The following is a 25,165-nucleotide window of genomic DNA, read 5'->3' on the forward strand; positions in this document are numbered from 1 at the left end:
AGCTCCTCTCCACCTCACTGCCACCGCTGTGGTTCAAGCTCTTACATCTCTTGTCTGGATGACACAGTGACCTCCAGCTGGTCCCTGCCTCCCCTTCCCATAACCTCTAGCCTGTGTTTTACAAAAACCAGGGTGTATTAGTCTCCTGTTTTTGCTGTAACAAATGAACACAAAATTAGTAGCTTGAAACAATCCAAATTTATTATTTTACAGCTCTGAAGGTTTCAGAAGGGCCCTTTTCCTTCTGAAGACTCTGGAGGAGAATCATTTTGCTGACTTTTCCAGCTTCTGGAGGCTTCCTGCATTCCTTGGCTCATGGACCCTTCCTCCACCTTTAAAACTAACAAGTCTTTCTCACACTGCATCGCTCTGACACTCATCTGTAGTTGAATCTCTCTTTGTGTTCCTCTTATAAGGACACTTGTGATTACATTGGGCCCACCTGGATAATCTCCCCATTTCGAGATCCTTAACCTAATCACATCTGCAATGTCCTTTTTGTCATGTAAGGAGATATATTCATAGCTTCCGGGGATTCAGACATCATCATCTTTGGGGGGGCCATTATTCAGCCTACCACATAGTGTAATCTTTTAAAAACACAGGCATCCAACCATCTTACTCCTCTGCCTAAGGCCCTTGTGTGGTGCTCCAGTTCTCAGAGGATAAGGACATCTTGTGGCTGGGAGTGCTGTGCAAGAGCCCACATCCCTTCTCCACCTCCATCTGCCTCCTCTCTCCCCACTCTGCCTCTGGCTTGCTGTCTGTGATCCAGCCTTTGCACATGGTCTGCTTTTTACCAAGGATGCTTGTCCTCCTCCCACTCCATCCCAGGCTTCTGAGCGTCCTAGGATGCCCTCACTGGGACCTGTGCCATTCTGCTATCACACCTACCATGAGTTAACATCTTTGCATTTATTTGGGTGATCATATGCTTCTCCTGTGTGAGTAAGTAGCCCTTACAGGCAGGGGCCATGTCTATTTTTGGCCCATCATTGCATCCCAGCATAGTGCCTACTTGTGGTAGATGGTTAATAAGCACTTGGAAACGAATGAATAAATAATGAATATTAGCAGCATTGTCATCACTCTCTATCCCCTTTACCCTGCTTTTTCTTCTGTGCAACATTTATCACCTCTTCTGTTGTGGCCGCCCTCCACCAGAATGGAAGCTCTGTGAGAGCAGGGACTTTGTCTTTTGTGTCTGTGTCGCTATTCCCAGGTTCTAGAGCAGTGTCTGGTCCATAACAGGCACTTGATAAATATTCAGGGAATGACTGATCTGGAGGATGCTCAGAATCTCTCACAGAGTTTTCATAGTTGACCCTTCTTTGAAATCAGGTTTTATGAAGGTTTTCATTTTAATTATTCAGCCTAACTCAATAATCAGGCAAATTGGCAGAGACCTCCTAAAACATTCACTATTTTTTTAAAAAAAATTTATTTATTTATTTATTTATGGTTGCACTGGGTTTTAGTTGAGGCAGGCGGGCTCCTTAGTTGCAGCTTGCTGGGTCCTTAGTTGCGGCTCCAGGGCTCCTTAGTTGTGGCTCACCAACTCCTTATTTGTGGCATATGAACTCTTAGTTGTGGCATGCATATGGGATCTAGTTCCCTGACCAGGGATTGAACCCGGGCCCCCTGCACTGGGAGCGAGGAGTCATCCACTGTGCCACCAGGGAAGTCCCTCACCTATTTCTATGAGGATTAAATGAGTTAATAAATGTAAGTCATTCAGAGCAATGTCTGGCATATGTGTAAGGGTTTGCTGCTGTTGTTAAGAAATACTTGAGGACTTCCCTGGTGGCGCAGTGGTTGAGAATCCACCTGCCAATGCAGGGGACACGGGTTAGAGCCCTGGTCTGGGAAGATCCCACATGCTGCGGAGCAACTAAGCCCGTGTGCCGCAACTACTGACCCTGCACTCTAGAGCCCGTGCTCTGTAGCAAGAGAAGCTGCCATAATGAGAAGCCTGTACTCCGCAACGAAGAGTAGCCCCTCCTTACCGCAGCTAGAGAAAGCCAGCATGCAGCAACAGAGACCCAATGCAGCCAAAAATAAATAAATAAATTTATTTTAAAAAAAAAAATACTTGAGCCCTTGATCATTTAGAACTTTTACTATGTCTGTCACAACTCTGTGGTGGGGTCCCAAACACAGAACTGAGTGAGTTCTGTTTCTTACACCCGGACAGGCCCCAGGTCTTCCAGCTGCCTGGGGACAGGCCCAGGTTGGGGGCTTCAGGTGGATGATTTGAGCCATAACTTGTGTTTTTTCTGTTTTGCCTGCAGATGGCAGCAGGCCCTGGACTTCCCTGCACTTCAGGCAGTCGTGAGGCCGCAGAGAAACAAGAAAATGGACTCCCTCCTCCTGAGGACAAGAATGCCAGCCACCAGCCATGGGTGAGCTTAGAGGTTGACCAGAGTTTTTCTCTTATTTGTTCTACATTATTTGGGGTTTTTTTTGTGTGTGTGTGTGTAAGAATTGGTGCAAATCACACATGTTTGATGTTGAGGTAGTTTGTTGATTTTCACAGTTTGTTTATAAAAACAAAAAAACAATAGCAGTGAAACCAGAAGTATTACTAGAATGTTGCAGAGGGGATGCAGGGCAAGGGGGCCATCCTCTGCAGTGTGAGTGTGGTGTCCCTTCCCTTCTGCTCCTTGGGCCTGTCCCCTTTTGTCATCTTAGGAGGTGGTACCCACCCAGACAGTCCCTTTAATTCAACAAGTGTGTGGTAAGCCAGAAATATGAGGTGTTCTTTGCGTGGACTTCGTTGGCCTTCTTCCAGTTGCTCATAGGGTGGACTGTTCGTGTACTGCTGGAGAGCCATCCCTGGCCCAGCAGGGCCCAGGGTTTCTGTCTGCTTGCCCTGACTTTGCAGCCCCCTTGGAGGGCTTCTGCATCTGATCTTCCCTCTCATCCCGCAGCTGGTAATTTCACAGCTCTAGTTTATCGATCCTAAGACTCCCCATTAGTGTTGTAATCTGAGCAGTTTGAGTGGAGATTGTTTATATTCTGTTTCCACCCTATTTGTTAGCTTTACCCTCAATAGACACTAATTCTAAGTTTTATATTTGGGAATAAGAGTACTTTCTGTCCTTAACGCTAAGGGCAACTACCCCGCTTATTGGCATTCTAATGAGGGGTCTGGCAAAAGCCTTCCTTGATTATCAGCATCTTGTAGGTTTGGTGGTGTCCTTCCCTTACCTGCAACCCTTTAGGGCCCTGCCTGACAAAGTTTCTCTGACATCTTCCCTCAGTGTCGCAAGTCTTTCTTTGCGAGGAACTTGATGATCCCCACCTGCACCCAGCCTGTGCCAGCTTTGCCACAAGCCTCTGTGCATTAGGCACCACGCTCCACAGTTTACATCTTATTCAATCTCCACAAAAACTTGGTCAAATAATTCTTTTGTTACAAATATGGAAACCAAGACTCAGAGATCAGATTACTCACAGAGCTAAAATGTAGCAAGCCAGAGGGGCAGCCCAAGGTCTCTGTAGCTCTTGCCTCTTATCAGAAAATTAGGCTGACCACCTATGGGTAGAAGATGAATTATATTTGTTCTTATAGACTGAAAAAGGAACAAAGTGAAATTCATGGGAAACCACATTATAATTCCCAAACAACCCCCATCTCTAAATTTACTATCCTAATTTTACACAGTATTCTTTTTCTTTCTTATTGTATTTAACCTGAATTGTTGGCACACACTGGTAAAATTTGCCTTGATTACTGTTTGCCTTATGTGCATCATTATGTGTACCAACTGACGCAAGGTAGTTTAATTGTTCATTTGAAGAACCTGTAACCTCCATAAATTGGAAAAGTTTGATTTCAAAAATTTGAAAATTCTTCCTCTGTACCCAGGAGGTTCAGTGACTTGTTTGAGGATGAAGACACTGACAAACCCTAAACTCCCTGAGCATAACTCTGTCTCAGCCTAGTTCTAGTAACTGAGGCAACCCAAGTCTAAATTGTCAAAATCAACTGTTTTATAAACCAGGTCACTCATAAGTACCTGCTGATACCTGAATGTTTTAAAATCTTACAGTTAAAACTGCGGTCAGTGAAAGAAAAGCTGTCCTTTGTTCTGTGGGACCTTTCTGAGCACTGCTTTGGGGCTCTTATTCTCAGGCCACTCAGGACAAATAGCCTCAAGGACACATTAACTCTGGATGTTTCAAACTAATAGACTTATACAATAGTCAGTCTCACAAACAACAGTCACTAATTTGAGATTGTGGGGTATTTTTTCCCTGTGTCCTCTTTTTAAAAAAATTTTATTGAAGTATAGTTGATTTAAAATGTTGTGTTAATTTCTGCTATACAGCAAAGTACAGCAATGTATTCAGTTATACATATATATATTCTTTTCCATTATGGTTTATCACAGGATATTGAATATAGTTCCCTGTGCTATACAGTAGGACCTTGTTGTTAGTACACTTTATATATAATAGTTTGCATCTGCTAATCCCAAACTCCCAGTCGTTCCCTCTCCCATCCCCCCTTCACCTTGGCAACCACAAGTCTGTTTTCTATGACTGTGAATCTGTTTCTGTTTCGTAGATATGTTCATTGGTGTCGTACTTCATTTTATTTTTTTAAATAAGGTTTATTTTATTTTATTTTTAATCAATTTATTTATTTTTGGCTGCATTAGGTCTTCATTGCTGCGTGCAGGTTTTCTCTAGTTGTGGCAAGCAGGGCTACTCTTCATTGTGGTGTGTGGGTTTCTCATTGTGGTAGCTTCTCTTGTTGCGGAGCACGGGCTCTAGGCGTGCGGGCTTCAGTAGTTGTGGCACATGGGCTCAGTGGTTGTGGCTCACGGGTTCTAGAACGCAGGATCAGTAGTTGTGGCACACGGGCTTAGTTGCTCTGTGGCATGTTGGATCTTCCTGGACTAGGGCTCAAACCCATGTCCCCTGCATTGGCAGGTGGATTCCTAACCACTGTGCCACCAGGGAAGCCCTGTGTCGTATTTTAGATTCCACATGTGGGTGATATCATATGGTATTTGTCTTTCTCTTTCTGACTTACTTCTCTTAGTATGATAATCTCTAGGTCCATCCATGTTGCAAATGGCATTATTTTATTCTTTATGGCTGAGTAATACTCCATTGAATATACATACTACATGTTCTTTATCCATTCATCTGTTGATGGACATTTAGGTTGCTTCCATGTCTTGGCTATTGTGAATAGTGCTGCTATGAATATATGGGTGCATATATTTTTCGAATTATAGTTTTGTCTGGGTATATGCCGAGGAATGGGATTGCTGGATCATATGCCAACTCTGTTTTAGTTTTTTGAGGAATCTCCATACTGCTTTCCATAGTGGCTGCACCAATTTACATTCCCACCAACTGTGTAGGAGGGTTCCCTTTTCTATGCCCCCATCTTCAACATTTGTTATTTGTAGACTTTTTAATGATGGCCATTCTGACCAGTGTGAGGTGGTACCTCATGGTAGTTTTGATTTACATTTCTCTAATAATTAGCGATGATGAGCATCTTCTCATGTGCCTATTGGTCATGTGTATGTCTTCTTTGGAGAAATATCTATTTAGGTCTTCTGCCCAGTTTTCAATTGTGTTGTTAATTTTTCTTTGTTATTGAGTTGTATGAGCTGTTTATATATTTTGGATATTAAGCTCTTGTCGGTCGCATCATTTGCGAATATTTTCTCCCAGTCCATAGGTCATCTTTTTGTTTTGCTTATGGTTTCCTTGCTGTGCAAAAGCTTATGTTTGATTAGGTCCCATTTGTTTATTTGTGCTTTTATTTCTGTTGCCTTGGGAGACGTACGAAAACATCAGTTCGATCTATGTCAGAGAATCTTTTGCCTGTGTTCTCTTCTAGGAGTTTTATGGTGTCATGTCTTATATTTAGGTCATGTCCTCTTTTTTTAAAAACAGCTTTATTGAGATATATTTCTCATACCATGCAATTCCATTTAAAATGTACAATTCACTGGTTTTTAGGCTGTTCACAGGATTGTGCATTCATCACCAGAGTCAATTCAGAACATTTTCATTACCCCAAAAAGAAACTGTACCCCTAAATTATCACCTCCCCAATCTCCCCATTTCCCCAGCCCCTGGCAACCACTGATTTACTTTGTGTCCCTATAGATTTGCCTATCCTGGATCATATAAATAGAACCATACAATATGTGGCCTTTTGTGTCTAGCTTCTTGCACTTAGCATGATGTTTTCAAGGTACATCTATGTTGTAGCATGTGTCAGTACTCTATTCCTATTCTTTGCCAAATAATATTCCATTATATGGAAATACCACATTTTGTTTATTCATTCATCATTTGATGGACATTTGGGTTATTTCACTGTTTTGGCTATTACGAAAAATGCTGCAATGAGCATTTTTGTGTACAGGTTTTGTGTGGACTGTGTTTTATGACTTTGTAAGCTTTAGTGACCAAGTCCTGTTTTTAAAAATCTGAGAAAGGAAGAGAACTAAGCTGGTGTTTGAAATTTAAAGGGACAGTTTCTATGTGTAGATGTAGAACTGCATTCAAAAAGATTATCTATCTAATACGAGGTTAAAATCAAACGGTAGTAGATCTAATTCTTCTCCATATCACTTGAGTTTTCTAAGCTCTGTCTTTTAATATTCTTGCTTAAAAAAACACAAGAGGGCTTCCCTGGTGGCGCAGTGGTTGAGAGTCCGCCTGCCGATGCAGGGGACACGGGTTCGTGCCCCGGTCCAGGAAGATCCCAGGTGCCACGGAGCGGCTGGGCCCGTGAGCCATGGCCGCCGAGCTGCGCATCCAGAGCCTGTGCTCCGCAACGGGAGAGGCCACAACAGTGAGAGGCCCGCGTACCGCCAAAAAAAAAAAAAAACACAAGAAAGAAATATGTATTGGTCCTTAGGTCTCACTTGAAATAATGTAGAATTCGTTTGGGTGGAGGGTTGTGCAAGTACCTTTTTCCAGATGTCTTTAGCAAGTGGGTGGGGGAAGTGGAGGCATGGATCAGAGAGAGGAACAAGGCAGGAGGAGAGTCTGGGGTGATGTTGGTTCAGCTTCGCCAGGGCCTACGCTCATGGTCACAGGGCACTGGGCAGTCATACTTAGTGTGGCTATTGCTTGTTATGTGGGTGATGTGCTTTATAGCTGAGTGCTTCTGTGTCCAGTTTCACTCTGCTTCTGACTCACAAAGCTCTGGTGTTGGGCTGTTGGTTTTTAGTAAAAGCAGGTGTTGGGAAGGATATGTTGAAGGGTGAATCAGCCCCTAAGGGACTCTGAGAGACATGGTCCTAAAAACATTTCCTGGCTGTTTGTTGTGTTTTTTTTTTTTAAACACCAGTTAACAGTTTTCAGTTTAACTGTGTTTTCCTTCCTGAAGTCTTTAAGTGAGACTAGTACTTGTGATTTATTCTATGCATTGTTTTCAGGGAGTTCCTTTACTTGTCAAGTCTGGGCTGGAGGTAGAGGTGGGTTTTTTTTCCACACCAAGTATGCAGAAATAGAAATGATTTGAATTTGTCTCCAATTTATTTTTATATCTTTATTTTCCTTCCCTTGGGTAATAGAGGTCATATTTGGGAGCATTTTAACTGAATTCTAACTTCAGGTGAGTCAGTCAGCAGGAATTTTTATGTATTATTTCATGCCTCGTTGGGGGGGGCATCATAAGAGAAGAGACCCTCAAGGATCTCTTGATCCTTGTGCCCTCAAGGATCCCACATTCTGGTTGGAGAGTCAAAACTTTATTGCTATCTGTTAACATGCAATACTTACACCAGTGAGTGCCCAGAAAAGCCCATGTCAGGGGAGACTTGGTGAAGCTTGCCCCTGGGCTTTGGTAGGCTCAGGTAGGAGAGAAGAAGAAGAAGGCTACAGGTACACAGACGTGAGACAGAGCAGCAGTTTGACAGGGGGTCGGAGGGACCATACCCGGTACACTGGGTTGACTGGATTTTGGTGGTGGTGGGATTTGACTGTCAAGCCAAGGAGTTTCACTTTAAATATCATAAAGAATAGGAAGGGAAGACTTTTGAACAGGAGGACAAGCTTACTGTATAAAGTAGGGACGTTTATTTCCATTTTACACCTGAGGAAAGCAGTGTTTTTCAAATACTGTCTTTTCAAAAGATTCTCCAAAATCACATGGCTGGTGGAGGTTGGATCTGCCAGACCCCAGAGTCCACACACACGCCTGCCCCTGCACTGGCCTGCGTTATCTGCAGAGCACAGGCTGGTCTCCGGATCACCAAGGCTTCCCGCAACTCCGACCTCATGTGACCCTCTGAATCTATACATGACTGCATTTTTTTGTTAGTGTCACTCCCTGGGCTGAACTCATCTAGGGGAGAAAGGGGACTTTGGGTAAGTCACTTCCCAGCCTATCTGAGGCCCTGGGAAAGCAGGGGCAGGAACCCAGCCAGGCCTTCATGGTCTGCACAGCAACAGTCTGGACAAGTTCCAAGAGCTGCAGAGATTGTCAGGGGAGTTTTGGAGCTACAGGTCCCCAGGCATGTCTTCCCTCCAAAGTGGGAGCTGCAGGGCAGATCGAGATCCGGGCAGGGTGACAGCACAGCTGCAGCCACAACACAAATTGACTCTTGCTGCTACCCCAATCCTCCAGCTCGGGCAGGAGAACGTGAGGACTTGGTTTGTATTGAAGTTTTCCATTCATTCCTTTGTTTATTCCTTTGTAAAGTATTCAGCAAATAGTTAAGCACCTAAAAGTTATCAGTCTGTGGGCTTAGAGCAGCAAACAAAGCAGCCTGCCCTCATGGAGTTTGCAGTCTGATTCCGGAGACAGGCAATACTTTATAGAGTATCTGGGAGCAGTAGGTGCTATGAGTAAGAGTCAAGCAGGGAAAGGGGTTAAAGTGACAGGCTAGTCCAGGAAGACTTCTCGAAGGAGGGGGTCTTTGAGCAGAAATCTGGGTGAAGCCAGGGAGCAAGCAATGTGATTGTCTGTGTTCCAGGAAGAGGGAACACCAAGTTCATAGCCCTGAGTTGGGATTGCTGGCAGAGCAGGAAGGAGGCGGGTGCACCAGGGAGCTAGGAGAAGAGTGGGAGGAGGGGCTGGCCTTGCAGGGCACTGTAGGAAGGTAGGATTTTGTTCTTGGCCCAGCTCTAAGGTGTGGTTGAGGCATTGTTCCTGGCTGGTTGGCCTCTAAATCTGCAGGCCTCGCAGATCCTGCACATCTCAGTATCCTTCTGTATAGACCCTCTTCTGGCAGTATTAACCACCATTTGTTCTGTTGTCTGCAATTGTGAGCCTTATCTGATACAGAGCTTTGCCAGGAGAGAGAGGACCAACTCCATTCAGAACTCAATATTGACCAGCTTTGTAGTGAAATAAAATTTGTTTTTAAGGTTAGAAAAGGTGTATTTGAATATTATGTTAAAATGTTTAAATTCTGGTTGGAGGGGCTCCACCTTGACAAAAAATGGGTCTTTTATCATCACTGTCCCCTCTTCTAGGAGCCAGGAATCCTGGTTCTGTCTCCCTCCTAACCTGCCAGCTGAGGGCCTAAGTTGGTCACCCTCGCTTGACCTTTCTGGTGCCACCTGTAGAATTTGGCTAGTCATGACATTCTTGCTCAAAGGGAAGGAGGGAGAAAAACAAATGGCTAATTGAAGGTCTTTCCCATTTTGGAGGTCTCTGATTCTGTGGACAGATTCCACAGAATGGGCTTCAGGGGGTTAGGATTATACCTTAAGTGATGTCCAGGGGGTTGTGATTTATATTTGTATTTTGCATCCACCCCCCCTCCCCTTTTTTTTTTTTTTTTTTTTTTTTTGCTTTCAAACATTTTTACAACTGTCTTTGATCTTTATGAAGTAACTCTGTATGTCACAGTGGTGAAAAGCTTAGAAAAACAGACATGGTCCTGAGAGCCAGATCCACCTTTACTAACTGTGTGACTGTGGGCATGTCCCCTAACTTTCCTGTTCCTCCACAGTTTCCTGAAAATGGGAATGAAAATAGTACCTACCTCAAAGGATACTCTGAGGATGAATGTGATGATGCATCCAGCATAGGGCCTGGCTCAGAGGAATACCTCAGTGAGTGGCAGCTACAATGATGATTATATGTAATCATTCCCATTTGACAGGAAGGAAACTCTAGACCAGGGAGGTCAAGTGACTTGCTTAAGGTCATGTGGAGAGTTAGAGGCAAAGCTGGAAATAGGAACCATGGCTCATGGAGTCCCAGGCCAGTGTTCCCTCCCCAGGATTCACTTTGGTCTCCAGGACAAAATGTTAATATACAGAAACAGTTCTGAGTCTAATCCTTTGGCAGCTGGTTCTGGCTATTGTAGGGGATTGGGGGACAGGGCTTCCTCAACACATAGGACCATCATTCTTGGGCATTAAGAGCCCCTCAGGGAGGGTCATCCATGGTAGCAGAGGCAGGGAGCCTCCTTCTTTGTTTTCTAAGAGGCGGAGTGGGGCTGGGGCTGGTGTGCTCCCAGTGCTCCTCTTCCCCATTCCCCACCCTCACCTGGTGTTGGCCAGACCCTGCACCACCCCCTGCCCCCTCCCCGGGGCAACAGAGACTGAACATGGAGTGGGGAGGGGACAGGTACAGACATGCAGATGGCAGGTGGGTACTCTAGAACTCTCTGTCCCTGAGCAAAGCTGGGCCCTTACTCCTGCAGCAAGCTGATGTGGGAGGAGTCTCCCTAAGACCCTTTAGAAAAAGAAGCCTGACTTTTGCCCTATGGGTCAGGAGTGGCAGATGCCCTTTCCATCTGCCCTAGTCACACTGTCACCTGAGGACTGCTCCCATTGGTCTTAGATACACAGTTGTGGCCCTTGCTCCTAGAAAAGTAGACTTAAGGACTACCCAAGTGGGTTTTCCCAGGGTATGGACAACTCTTAGAATTTTGCTTCAGATGGTATAGCACAGTGGAGAAGTCCACAGTCAATTAGGCCTGGGTTTGAATCCCAGTTCTGCTTCTTTGTGTGTGTACACAGGTGAGTGGGGGGGTGTACTTGGGAAATTATTCAGCTTCTTCACCTCTAAGTTTCTGCATCTGTAAAATGGGAACAAGAACAACCTACCTCACAGATTTGCAGTTTGAATTAAATAAAATAACCTGTGTGAACTGTGCGTGGCCCATGGTAGCTATCTTTTATCATCCTTGTCATTCTTATTAAGCATATCAGTAGGCTCCACTAGTCTGTGGGTGGAAACAGCTTTCACGTGTGGCTCAGCTTCACGTAGGCTGTGCATCTGCCATGACTCAGGAGCCTAGAATGACTGAGCCAGAAAGCTCAAACCTGTCTTTGCTGTACTATTATTTGCAGTCATTTCTGGTAGCTGGGGTGGGTAATCAAGTTTCTGCTGATGTGTAATGCCACGCCATTCATTTCCCTGTTTCTTTTCTGTTTAGTTCAGTGTTCTTGAAAGAAAAAATAGTTATATAGTGAAAATGTATTGAGAGTTTATACTAAAAGTTTTATGTATATTATCTTCTTTAGTTCACATAATGACCAAATGAAGAAACAGAGGTTAGATGAAGCCTAAGCTACACTGCTTTCATGCAGCAGACCTGGGCTTCACAGGTCCAGTTCCACAGTCCACACTCAGCCCTGTACTGCTTCCCTAAACAGGGCAGTGGTTGACTTTGGTGGCCTTGAGAGATCAGGTAATCTGGTCTATCCCCCAACCCCCTTTCTGTGTGTCACAGAGGGGAGAATCTGTCCCACTTTAGAAACTTTCCTGAGAACACTGTGGCTCTTCCTTTGGTAGCCATCTCAGGGTCTGTGGGGACAGTGGCTTCTCTCTTAGTTCCCTTGTAGTGTCCTCTTGAGGCCAGCTGTCCATCCTCGAGGGTTGTTCTGTCGAGAGTGTGCTCTTGTCCTCAGGTGGATAAGCAGACAGTGAGGGTGACATTCCACTGGCACGCAGGTGGGGGGGGGTCCTCTGCCGCTCTCGCTGTGGTGCGTGGCATCCAGTGCAACTGTGGCCAGACATCGTCCCTGTTCGCCCTCCAGCCGAGTTGCCTGACCACAGCTGACTCCTTCCTCAAAGGTGTGTATCCACCTGGTTCTGGGAGCAGAGGAAGTGGCCTGTGGGCCAACTGAGTCACTTGAGGAGATGAGTGGCCATGTTCAGGATGGCCTGCAGTCCCTGGGGTGACCCAGGTAAGGGTGGATCTGCTACAGCCACAGCAGCCACTGAAGGCTTATCTAAGGAGCCTTGAAGCCTGAGAGCCAAGATACACCCTGGGGGATGCTTCATTCAACAAGCAGTTATTGAGCACCTATTGTGTGCCTCAAGAGGCCACCTGAAAGAGGCATCAGGCATGACTTGGTGTAGGGCTGTGTCCAGCCCAGAGGGCAGGACCGCCAGTGGCCACCAGGGAGCATCACCACGCTCAGCAGGACCCGAGGCTGGCAGAGAAGCCAGGTTGGCTATGTTGCTGTTTATCTGAACTGCTTCCATGACAACCAGGAGATAAATACCTGAGGTCAAGCAAATCCTGGAGCAAGATTAGGGTGTCTGCACAGGGTGGGGCCTGTACTGTGATTTGGAGACCCTTAAGTGACCAGAATCTTCTGGGTGGCCTATTCAGTATGTTTAATTAGTTTGTTAATTAATTAATGTCCCACTCTATTCCAGCAAGGATTCAAAGTGGACTCCATTTAGCAGCTATCTTAGAGGGAAGAAAAGTATCCTAAGTTTGCTCTGAGTCAAATGTTGGGGTCACTTACCAGCTCAGCTCCATGCTCCCAGGGCTGGCTCCTTGGGAAGCATGGCCTTTGCTGCCAAAGCTGGTTTGCAGCGTTTCTGTGATCACCTCCTGGTTCCTTTGCAACAAGTGGCCCCAACGTCTTCCTGCCTTGAAGCAAACCACGTGACTTAAGAGAAGCAAATCTGACCTCAATTACCAGGTGCAAATATCAGTCACTGGGAGTAACCAGGAGGCCAGTGTCCCTGGTCGTTTCAGCCTCTGGCGTTAAACATTAAGAGTGCACTGTTCAGTGTGATAAAGGCTGTCTCTCACAGTTTATGATTTCCAGTAAACCAAAGGACTTCAAGGAAGGGCCAGGGACAGGTGAGAGACTCCAGTCCGGGCCCTCCACTGAGCTGGCAGAGCAATTTCTGTAGGAGCAGAGGCCGCAGCTTCTCAAGGCTGTTCTAAAGCAGAGCCAGAGAACCACGCTGCCAAGCCACGTGAGGCAGGGCCAGCTTCTGCACCCAGCCAGGCAGCTACATGTACTCTCAAGGTGGCGATATGGAAAAGGAAGATTTCTGTTCTCAGTGTGCTGGCCACTACACTTGCTTCCTGATGGGTGCCAAGCCAGCTAGTAGCCCTGAGCACATTCCTCTGTCAGTCTGGGCAATGGGCATCTGGAGCTGCTCTCACAGAAAGCTGGAGGAGCATTTCCAGAATCTGGAGGCTGCAGATACGTGGGCCAAGATTCCTCAGCATCTGGTCACAAGGAAGCTGTGGGTAGGCAACATATCCCACCTTGGCCTAGGAAGGGAACTGAGGTCCCCCTCTCACCCTCCAATGCCATGAGGGAGACCCTTCTCAGTTTCTCTGGAGCACCTAATCCAAGAGCAAAGAGAGAAGGCAAACATCAAATTAAATGAGAATGCAATTAACAGTAGCATGCATTCATTTAACAAACATTTAATGAACACCCCACTCTATAGCACACACTTTGTCAGATGCTGGGCGTACAACTGTGGACAAGGTTCCTGCTCACATGGAGCTTACGGTCTAGTGCTAGAGATAGAAAATAATTAAACAAACACATAAATAAAATAGCAACACAGTGAGTGCTGTGTAGCAAATCAAAATAACTGATGTGTAATCAAGCGACTGAATGACTACTTTGGATCAGGTGGTCAGAGATAGCCCCTGAGGAAGTGACATTTAAGAGGATTCCTGAAAAAGAAGAAGACCAAGGAAAGAGCAGGTGAGCAGTCATAAGGTTACCAGTCCTGACTGCTATTGGAGCAGGAGAGCCAGGGTGACAAGAGGAGAGGAAGAATGTTCTAGAACATATGTTCTTGATGAATATATGTTCATCAAGTTTGGTTAACTTGATGCTTTGGGACTTGTGACACTTCTTTTCTATTTTCTGAATTATTCCCTAAACATTCATTCAGTAAAACTTTATTGAGTGTCCTTTGTGTGCCAGGCACTCTGCTGAATTGTGGTGAAACCAACATGAATATGTCAACGTCCCTCAAGAGGTTTTCGGTCTGTTGGGAGAGTTAGGCCAGGAAACCAAGACTGTGGTACATGCTGTGGTGAGACAATCAAAGAGGGTTCGTGGGAGCATACAGAGGGCTTCCCAATCCCTTTGGGTGTTGAGGGGAGGAGACAAGTTCAGTAAGGTTCCCTGGAGGCAATGACACCTGAGGGGTCTTGGAGGATGAGGTGAAGTTAGCCAGGTGAAGAATACAGAGTGTATGTTCTAGGTGGAGAGAATGGCTTGTGCAAAGGCCTGGAGGAGAAGAGTCAGGGCATGTGAGAAGGATGCTGGAGCGGAACAGATAGCCAAGAATGCTCTGCTCTGGAACCTATACCAGACACTCAAGAATAGCTTGTAGGCTTCCCTGGTGGCGCAGTGGTTGAGGGTCCGCCTGCCAATGCGGGGGACACGGGTTCGTGCCCCGGTCCGGGAAGATCCCACATGCCGCAGAGTGGCTGGGCCCGTAAGCCATGGCCACTGAGCCTGCGCGTCTGGAGCCTGTGCTCCACAACGGGAGAGGCCACAACAGTGAGAGGCCCGCGTACAGCAAAAAAAAAAAAAAAATAGCTTGTAGAGTTTAGACAGATTCCTAAGGAGCCAAGTCAGCAACAGGCAAAGGCTCAAGGAAAGGATGCCGGGGTTCATGAGCTCAGACCACTCTCTGGGCCTCCCTACCCACCAGGAGTCATCCCATGGGAGGACCAACGCACTCCAGGCAGACATTACCTGAATCATAATACAAGATTCACCTGAAGCAGGCACACATATGGGAGCATGCAAGTATTTGAACATCCACACGAACAAATTTAACTACTTGGTTTTTGGAGGAAAGGGGGCACTGAGATAAAACCTATTAATGGATGTTTAGTGGCCGGTTTTCATGCTTGGTTTGTGACACTCCAAGCAAAGGAGCAGAGGTTCTTTTTAGTTCTGAAACTGCTGATTCAGTTTGCATGAGGATATTACTTTTTAAGGAACTTTCAAAAACACCTAAAATTTAATTGTAGCCATAGTTGAGTTAGAGAATCCCTGGGTGCAGAATTTTCTCCACCTTCCAGTGTTTATAGAATCTGACATCACTTGGGGTTGGAGGGAGACTCTGGGGAGAAAGGCTAGGAGCCACTCAGCAGGTGGAAGGGCCTTACCCTGGGACTCTATCTGTGGGCAGCTGTATGGAGGTTGTTATTAAGACTGTCAGTTTCTGAGTGTCCTCTTGATGGCTTGTCTGGCCAGCCCTTCAAGATCTTAGCAGGAGAAGTCTGTAAGAAGGCTGCTTTACATTTATTTATTAGTAAAGTTGACCCTTTAAAAAAGTTTTACATTTGTATTTCTTTTGAGAATTCTGTTCACATGTATGTTAGAAATTGCTAGTTGTTTCCAATATCCATTCCCCCCTCTTTCTTAGTAATAAACCCAATTTTTAGCTGAGCCCTTTGCCATCCAACTGAAAGGCTATATTTCCCAGGCTCCCTTGCAGCTAGTTATGGCCATGTGACTGATCTCTGACCAATGAGATGTAATCGTCATGTGGGACTTCTAATAAGTCTCCTTAAAAAGAGAGGGGTGTGCCCTTCTATCCACCCTCCCTTTCTCCATCCTACTTCCTTAAATGAGGGCACGATGACTAGAGCTCTAGCAACCAACATGGACCATGAGAGCTGTGCCCTATGGATGGGGCAGAATGAGCTGGAAGAAACCTAAGTCTCTAACGATTCCTGGAGTTACTATACCAACCCTGAACTGACTGTGAACTTTTTTTTCTTTTTTTTAATGTGTGAGAGAGAAATAAAATTCCATCTTGTTTAAGCCACTGTTGTTTTCCATTATATGTAATTGAACCAAATTGTAATTAATACAAAATGCTCTGTTTTCTTCTGAACCATTTTTTTCGTTACTGATCTGTGTTTTGTTTTGTTTTGTTTTGAAGGATATTTCCTCTCTGTAAATATTGTGAATATTTTTCCAGTTTTTGCTTGCCTTTTGATTTTTTTTTTTTTTTTTTTGCAGTACGCGAGCCTCTCACTGCTGTGGCCTCTCCCGTCGCGGAGCACAGGCTCCGGACGCGCAGGCCCAGCGACCACGGCTCACGTGCCCAGCCGCTCTGCGGCATGTGGGATCCTCCCGGACCGGGGCACAAACCCGTGTCCCCTGCATTGGCAGGCGGACTCCCAACCACTATGCCACCGGGGAAACCCTTGCCTTTTGATTTTGTTTGTGAGTTCTGTTTTTAAAGAATAGGTGTTTATTTTTAATGTTGTAATATTGACAGACTTTTAAAATGCTATTTGCTTTTGTATTTAAAGTCCTTCTCCATTCAGATCAGGTAACATTCACCAGTGTTTTTTCTAGGTTTTTTTTTTGTTAACAGTTTCCCTGTTTATATTTAGCATTTTCATCCATTGGTGAGTGCTGTTGGTGAGTTTTGACTCTTTCTTAGGTTATAAGTTTCTAGCCCCAGCTACTCTCCTAGCTGTGGGACAGGAGCCAGCATCACTTCTCGTTTACACCACCTGGCCTGGCCTGAGCCTCCACACTCAGGCCAGCACACTCAGCACACACCCCGTCTCCGCCTCCTTCCCCCACTCACCCCTCCTGTATGGGTCATCTACCCACTACCCAGGACAGCACTCTGGGCTTCTTCTGGAACTTCTGTCTTTGCCACCCTGTGTTCAGCTCTATTCCAGATCATCTCTAATTCCTGTTTACTTAGACCAGGCCATTGACAGACATCCCAAATATCCTAGGAGCTTTTTGTTATATTTTTCTCTGAATAGGAAATATGAAGAATTTTTATATATTTTTTCCAGGTGAACATAGAGCTTTTTAAATTAAAATCTTGTTTTCTTTTAAGAGGAATGAACTATGTTTATCACCTTAAAAATTGGTAAGTACAGAAAAACACCAAACTAAATAAAAATAAAAGCCTGAATCTCTCTATTACTAGTACTTTGTAAAAACATAAAAAGTAAAAGCCCTCCACTCCGAGAAATAACCTTTATCAACAGTTGACGTTATCTCCTTCTAGACTTATTTATGCAAGCACATGTAGAAGATATGTATATGCACAAATTTGTTTGTGAAAACTGGATCTTGCAGTATATTTGTTCAGCAACTAGCTTTTTACAAACAGCAATATAACGTGTACATCTTTCTAAGACAGTACAAAGAGACCTGCTACATTCTTTTTAAAGGCTGTATGGTATTATTCCATTGTGTGGATGTACCATTTTTTATCTTCCTTCCTACAGATGAATATGGAGTTTTCTGATGTCATCCTAATATATATGAGGCTACTATAAACATCCTCATCCTTATACTTTCATGCATTTGTGCTACCGTTTCTGTAAGATTTCTAAAATTGGGATTGTTGAGTTAAAGAGTATATACGTAGAAAATTATAGATGCTGCCAGTTTCTTCTTGTCAAAATCTTGTTCCAGTAAACGCACTGTCCTTTTAAATGGTCCTTTTGCCACCATTTTCCCTCCCACTGGTTCATTCCTTACTCTGTTGCTAGATAGTGTTTATAAAATTCAGATCTGATCATGGCTTCCCCTGTTTAAAAGATCTCAACGGTTCCTCCTTGCCAACAAGACAGAGCCCAGACACTGAGCATTCATCCAGGATCCTTCTCAGTCAGTTTGGGTCCTCTGGGAAGAGGACACCAAGATGGAATTTGAAGTGCAGGAGATTTACTTGGGGGCTGGAGGGTAATACCTATGAAAGATAAAAGGAAGGGAGCAGGCGTAGATAGGGAGAAGGCAGCCTTCCGAGGGCAATCCAGCAATGGAGGTCTACCTCCTGGGAAAGGAGAGGGGGGAAGGAAGGAGGATTGGGTAGGAAGATCCTCTGACTGTGATACAGCTTTGAGAACATCTCAGTCAGCTCAATGGGAAGCTTCAGCATAAAGATTGCCCATTAGAGGAGTCCCACTTTGAGCAGAAATGGACAAGCCCTACCAACCCCTGCCATAATCTGCCACTGGTTGGGAGCTTCCTAGGAGGCAGTGGGGCCTTGACTTAAATGGTAAGTATAGAAGATGCTGAAGCTGCAGGCTGGTCCTCTGAATGGCTCTTATCCATGGCTATCATAAACCGCAGCCTGCCTTTTATTTCCTCTTTCCCTGATCCCAGACCCCATGCTCTGGCGCCATTGGCTTGACTACATGCCGTACCCCACATGACCAACTGTCCATACCACCCCTCCCAGCCGTAACCTTTGCTCACCCAGTTCTTTCTGCTTGGAATGCCATTCCTTCCCAGCTGTACCCATCAAAATCCTACTATGTTTTTAAAGCCCAACTTAAATGTCACTTCTCTAGATCACCTTCCCTGATCCCACCATGCAGAATTAATTGTTTCTTGCACCTGTGGTGCTATGTGTAGATTAGTACTTCCCAGGTTGAATTATTCTTAGCTGCTCTTTTCTCAGATTCTTGTCCCTTCAAACTTTAAAACCTAGCACAATGTAGGTACACAGAAAATGTTGACTGAACTGTTTTCCTGCTCCTCTCAAAACACCTAGAGGTTGCAGAGCTCCAACTCCTGGAATGGTAGGAAGCACACATTCAGTGGTCAATAAATGTTTGTTCAATTGTCCAGGACCTCATGTTGGGCTAGACAAAGTGAGCTGAAGGGTGCTGGGGAGAGGTTGTTTACTGTTGTTAGGGGTCACCTAGTTTGGGACCAAGTCAGAGTTTTAAGACTAGAGCATGTCTTTCCCTGTTTATATTTTCCTCCATGATTTGGAAAGACCCCAAAGAATTTTTTTTTAAGTCATCATTTTATTGCCTCAACAGATGGGAACTTTTGGGGGGCTTCCCTTTTTCAAACACATTTTTATGTGTTGGAATTTTGCATTTCTTCATTCAGTCATTCTCCTTATGGGTGTAAGAAGAGCCATGAAGATACCTGGCATGAGATCTCCAGGTCAGATCCAGTCATTTTCTAACTGGGTGTTTATAGAGTGGAGAGAATTGGGAGGGATAGAAATATTTTTCCTCTTCCTCTTTCCCACGCCCACCAGTTAAAGAACTTCCCTGGGAGGGGACCTGTGGGAAGTGGCCGAGGGTTTCCAGGGTAGGCATAGTAGGGCTGACATCGGCGCTTGGTGGGGATAAGGGTGGGTGGAGAGAACAGAGAGGAAGGACTGCTGACCCAGACTCTTCACCCTCCTTCAGATGTCCCTTGGCCACTGTCCCTCAGCTGAAGGAGGTTAGGGCTGGGGTGGCCACACCCTCCCTTCTCTCCTCAACCTCTCCAAGCTGTTGGGCCCTCAGGAGAAACACTAGGGTTTTCTCATCAAGGCATGAGGGCCCTGTGCCTCTGCCTTCTCTCCCACGGTGTTCAGTGCAAGTGGAAGCAGGGACGTTCTAGGCTGAGGCCTTAACTGCTGGTGCTTGTTTGGCAGTGGTTAGGAATACTCAGAGGCTTTGTGTTATCAAGAAGCCCGCCCAAGGCCGAGGTTCTTATCTCTGTGTCCACAGCCTCATCTTCGTGGGTTGTGAACCCACCCTCTCCCCTCAGGTAGTATTAAATTGTGCATTTGGTGGAGGCATAGCTCTCATCAGATTCTTTTTTACCAGAAAAGTCTGTGATCCAAACCACTGCTTTAACCCAAAGAAGAATAGCTTTTCTAATTAAAAAAAAAAAAAAGAGGATGTTTTCCTACAAAAGCTGGATTCTTGTTGGATTGCCAGCACTGGGTAATGGAGATCCCAGGGTGATTCTAGAAAGAAACCCAGATCATTACCTTCACGCTGTGATTGTCCCCCAGGAACTTTGCATTTCCCCGTAATCAGAGTTTGTGGTTTAGGGACCATATGGATTTGGTTGGTACAGATCCAGAGAGCTGAACCCCTGAGAGTTGCACCAAGTGGTCTGACATCCACCTCCAAGGAGGACAACCCGGAGACAGAGCAGACCCTGCAGGTGTGTGGAGGCGGAGAAGGGGACCATGCTGACTCTGGTGGGCATGGTCTATGAGAATAGAATATTCCCAGGCTTTTAAATGAATTCCAGCATAGCCATGCTAAAACCCCCTAAAAACCTGAGTTCTGGGCAGATTCTGGTCTCCATTTCAGGGAGACAGTTCTGATGTTATGAAAGCACCAAACTTTAATGTGACGGCCTCTCCAATTTTGACAACCCCTCTACTTTTATTTTTTAAGTCCTGGCCACAGTTGTAAATAGGGAACCATATCTGCTGAGACTTCCCAAGAATTACATAAACAGTTTGGATGGTTATCTTTTTTTTAAACAACAGTTTCTGAAAACACTGAAGAAAATCCCACTTACTTAACAGTGTGATGCCTGAGCCAGCCCTGGGAGTCCCTGGGAGGCTTGCAGAATCACTTCCTCCTGACTGCCCTGGCTTGGTCATGAAGCTCACTGATGAAATGGAGGAGGAAGAGCCCGGTGCAGGGGGAGGGAGGACGAGGCCGCAGATTGTTCCTCCGCAGTGTGGCTGCTGAGAGTGGGGACCCAGGATGCAGCAGACATAGCTTTTCCTGGGGCTTGGCACTCTGGGGAGGGAGCATGTGCTTCAGACACACTCTTCCCATTTGAGGACTGGTATGATTGTAGAAACAGGGTTCCTGGGCCCCTATGTCACAGTGAGAATCTTCCCTTCTTTCTAAGGTCTTAGCAGCCTCAGTGGCCTTGAAGATTTCTTGAACCTGAGGGGCTGGGCTTCATCTGAGAAATGCCTGTGTCTCTTCTGACACATCCTAGTCACCAACTCCCGTCTCTACTCCAGTAGACTTCGAAAAACCATACAGACAGACAAACTGACCTTCTGCACCAGTGGGAGTGGCTGAAAGGATAGCAAGGAGGCCTCCTGCTTCAGTGTCATCCTCCCCACCTCAGGTTTCAGCTGTACTTCCATTTTGTCATTAGAGAGATGTTTTCAGTTAAGCATTCTCCTTCTCCAGGTGTTATTTTGGAAGTGCAGTTAGCTGAAGATGCATAAGTCATTAGTGTAAATTAACTTTATCTTTAAATAGAGGGTTTGGTCCAGTGGTTCTTAGCATTTTTGAGGTCACTCACCCCTTTCAGAATCTAAGGAAACAGATGGACTCTTTCCTCAGGAAAACGCACAAATATCCAGAATTTTGTATACCATTTGTGGATTTCAAGGGCCCCTTTGACCCTACCCTGGAGTTCTGAGTTCTCACGAGAGGATGGTAAATGGGAAAAGGTAGTGGTTAGGGGTAGGGAAGCAGGACAAACAAGGAACCTGGGTGCTGCTACAGACCACTTTGTGGTTTTCCCCAAGACCAGTCGTACAAACATATCAGAAACAAATATCTGTCACCTGGCTGTGGTCACTGCCCTGACCCAGAGAGAAGGTATGCTTCTATGGGTAGCGATGCTGGGGACCCTGTGCACTACATCTCTGAGCTCCCAAGACCTTGTGCGGCATATCTCCATGAAGCTGGATAAGGAGAAAACTGCCCCGGGGACGCTGGGGCTGCCTTTCTGCTGGAGGAGGCAGAAGGCAGCTTGTGTCTGTCTGGTGGGCCGGGGTCCCCTTGGCAAGGTGGCAGGGGCCACCAGCCGGCCACCACCCCCCAGCAGAAGAGGCGGGGGCTTGGTTACTCTAGACTGCATACTTACCACAACCTTGAGTCTGAGATTTCTTTTATTTCCTTTGGGGAAGTCAATTTTATGAGGCAGCTTGTGATTCCCTGGGTATTGTTCTGTTCAAACTGGGGGAAACATGGGGAAAGTTTTTGGACCTAGACTTTATCTGAAAGCCTCACAGGGGATTTTGGAAGTGATGCAGCATAGTGAAACAAGCGTAGCGATCATTTGTAGTCCCGTGCTTGTTCTGTGAAGCTCCTTCTGTTTGTGGTGACTCAAGGAGGGGAGAATTTCCCCATCTTGAGCCAGTTGGACAAGTGTGAACACTGCTGTCTTTGCAGGCTCTGGCACAGAGGAGGAGAAGCAGGGCCTGGACTAGGGGGAGCCCCCAGGGTTTGGGGAGCTAGACCCAGGTTAACACACATGAAATGGGGTGGTCCTTCTCTTGAGCCAGTCAGCCAGGGTCCCCCTGTCCCCTCACAGCCATCCTCAGACCGGGCACAGCACCCTATCCAAACTGCGCACCAACACCTGCTTGTTGAACCGATCGGAGGCTCACCTGTCACCCACATCACGTCATAGAGCAAAGCCCGGGCTTTGCACGTCACACTCAAGTGGGCACACCCTCATGGTGAGATGCAGTCTTTCTCCCACTTACTGCTTTTTATTTTTATTGCATTTTTTAAAGATTTTTTTGATTTTAAAGGCTTTATTGAATTTGTTACAATATTGCTTCTGTTTTTATGTTTTGGTTTTTTGGCCACGAGGCATGTAGGATCTTAGTTCCCCGACCAGGGATCAAACCCGCACCCCCTGCATTGAAAGGTGAAGTCTTAACCACTGGACCGCCAGGGAAGTCCCTGTATTTTTAAATATTAGTTGGGTTTTTTTTTTTTATTTCTATGTTCACTGTATTTCTTGACATTAAAATAAAGATTTCTTAAACAAGATACAAAAAGCACTAGTCATAGATGAAAAGATAGAGAAATTGAACTTTCATGTTCATCAAAAGATACCATTAAAAGGATGAAAAGGTAAGCCACAGACTGATACTTTCAGTGACATACCCGAGAGAGGACTTGTATCCAGGGTATATGAGGAACTCCTATAGGTCAATAAGAAAAAGACAGGCAAAATCAGCAAAAGTCTTGAACAAGAACATCTTTAAAGTGGATATCTAAGTAGCCAGTAAGCAAATTAAAACTTATAATACTATATATCCACCCCAAAGGACCAAGACCTAAAAGATTGAGAAACCAAATGTTGGCAAATCCTCATATATTGCTGGTAGGAGTGTAAATTTGAGTGTTTGGAAATTTGGAAAGCTGTTTAGCAGTATCTACTAAAGCTGAGATTATACCCATTCCATAAACTACCAATTCCACTCCTAAGTATATACTCAAGAGGACTGAGTGCATATGTCCACCAATGCTTGTAGTGTTCTTATTCGTCGTAGACCCAACTGGAAACAGCCCAAATGCCCATCAACAACAGAATGGATAAATAAATTGTATCATATCCATACAATGGAATACACCACAGCAATTTAAAAAAGAACAAACTATGCTGACATATAGCAACACAGATGAATCTCAGACATGTTGAGTAAAAGAAGCTGGACACCAAAAAAGTACATATTATATGAACCTGTTCTCCTGGAGGATAGGACCACACCTTTTATCTCTGAAACTCCAGAGCCCTGCCACATATAGCAGGTGCTCAATAGATGTTTGTTGACAGAGTGAGTGAAGTAAGACGTGGCCTTAACTCCTGAAGGTGTTTTTCAGAGTAATGTTTATGTGTGCGTTAGGGTGAAATCAGTCTGGGAGGCAGTTAGCAAATGCTCACAGCTTGCTGTAAAATGAAGCAGAAAATACACGTAAAAAAAAGAAGCAGAAATGAATCCCTTTTACCTTAATGGGGATGGGGATGGCAAAAGGGCTGTGGGATTCAGAAAGAGACATTCACAGGTGCTCAGGGGACAGGAGGGCTTCCTGAGAGGGATAATATTGAGCTGAACTTTGAAAAGTGGTTGAAATGACAACAAGCAGGAAAGGCCTGAGAAGGGCAACCCAGGCTTAGGGAATGGCATAACCAGTTGGTTCTCAGACTTTAGTGTGTGTCAGAATTATCTGGAGGACCTGTGAAAACACAAGCAGCAGCGCCCCACCCAGAGATTCTGGTTCAGTAGCTCTAGGGTGGGACCTGAGAATTTGCATTTCTAGCAAATGTCAGGTGATGCCGATGCTGATGCTGCTGGTCTGGGAACCACACTTTGGGACCCACTGGTTTAAGTCACAGCTGGCTGGTCCAGGCAATTGCATCTCACTTGAGCCACACTGTTAGGTAAGTGAAGTGCAAGATGGGAGGGGGGTGTGGGCAGGTGGAGTGGGCCATGGCCTGGAGGCCTTTGGCTGCTGAGAAGTTTAGACCTAATCCTATAGACTTAATTTAGGGCCACATGTTTAGACATGTGTAATATCTGGTTTCCAGGATGTCCCACTGTAGGGTCTAGGTACCCTCAGCCTGAGGCTTAAGGCTATACAGATGTGCAGGTGATAAATGCATACTGAGTCTGGCCTTATAGAGACAAGCCCTGCATACAGCACACCTGCAGAGGGCAAAACAGTTTACACTGATGGACAAACAAGGATTGAAGAAAGGCATTATTTTAAATATGCAACATCAGAATTATTTGTAGCCATGCAACACATACATGCTGTGGGGATGGCAGGTGGAAAAAGAACCCGCCCATCTGACCATTCAGACAGAAGCAGCACTTTTACTTTCAATAAAGATATAATTGCTCTGAATATTTCTTTTGCATGGCCCACAGCCCTCCAGATTCCCAAGGACAAGGATGTTACACCACACACCCAGTCTGTTTCTATCGCCAGGGAGACACAGAGAGCCAGGAGATTTTCCCCAAATGGTATTTCTTTGGCTAAGGAAGGGAGAATTAGTCACCTGGGTGGGATTTGAGGAGGGAGGCACATGCGGTGAATGGCCAGATAAAGAGTCCCTGCCCTTCCCTGGAGCCATTCTTGTCAGGACACCGGACTAGCAGGACTGCCCTTTCTGGGATAACCCAGGCACATAGAGCAGATGCCATCTGTCATCCTATGCACTGGCTTCCAGTTATACCTCCAATAAACTACACTTACTGAATACCATCTCTCTGCGAAGTAATCTACTGGGTGTGGTCGAGACGCAGATGAATCAGCCACAGACCTGCCCTCCATAAACATATAATCTAATAAGGGGGAGGAGAGACAGAGGTCATTCTTGGTCATTAAAAACCCTCCTACCTGGTCCCTTGTTTACTCCCTCCACATGCCTGGTTTAGGTCTAGCTCCTTCCTCTCCCTTACACCCCA

The 25,165-nt window shown here is 45.5% G+C and overlaps 1 protein-coding gene across 4 annotated transcripts in view; it reads left to right on the top strand.

The window, feature by feature from the left end:
• The window catches only part of RAD50 (RAD50 double strand break repair protein), a 233,741-nt gene that overhangs the window by 6,966 nt on the left and 201,610 nt on the right, over positions 1-25,165 (top strand). For all 4 annotated transcript variants that reach the window (XM_073802508.1, XM_073802509.1, XM_073802510.1 and 1 more), the window contains one exon: positions 2,292-2,402. In XM_073802508.1, coding sequence (XP_073658609.1) covers positions 2,292-2,402 — 111 coding nt within the window. The remainder of the gene's footprint in view (positions 1-2,291; positions 2,403-25,165) is intronic.

This window comes from Tursiops truncatus, chromosome 3 (assembly GCF_011762595.2).
Source record: "Tursiops truncatus isolate mTurTru1 chromosome 3, mTurTru1.mat.Y, whole genome shotgun sequence".
Lineage (NCBI taxonomy): Eukaryota > Metazoa > Chordata > Mammalia > Artiodactyla > Delphinidae > Tursiops > Tursiops truncatus.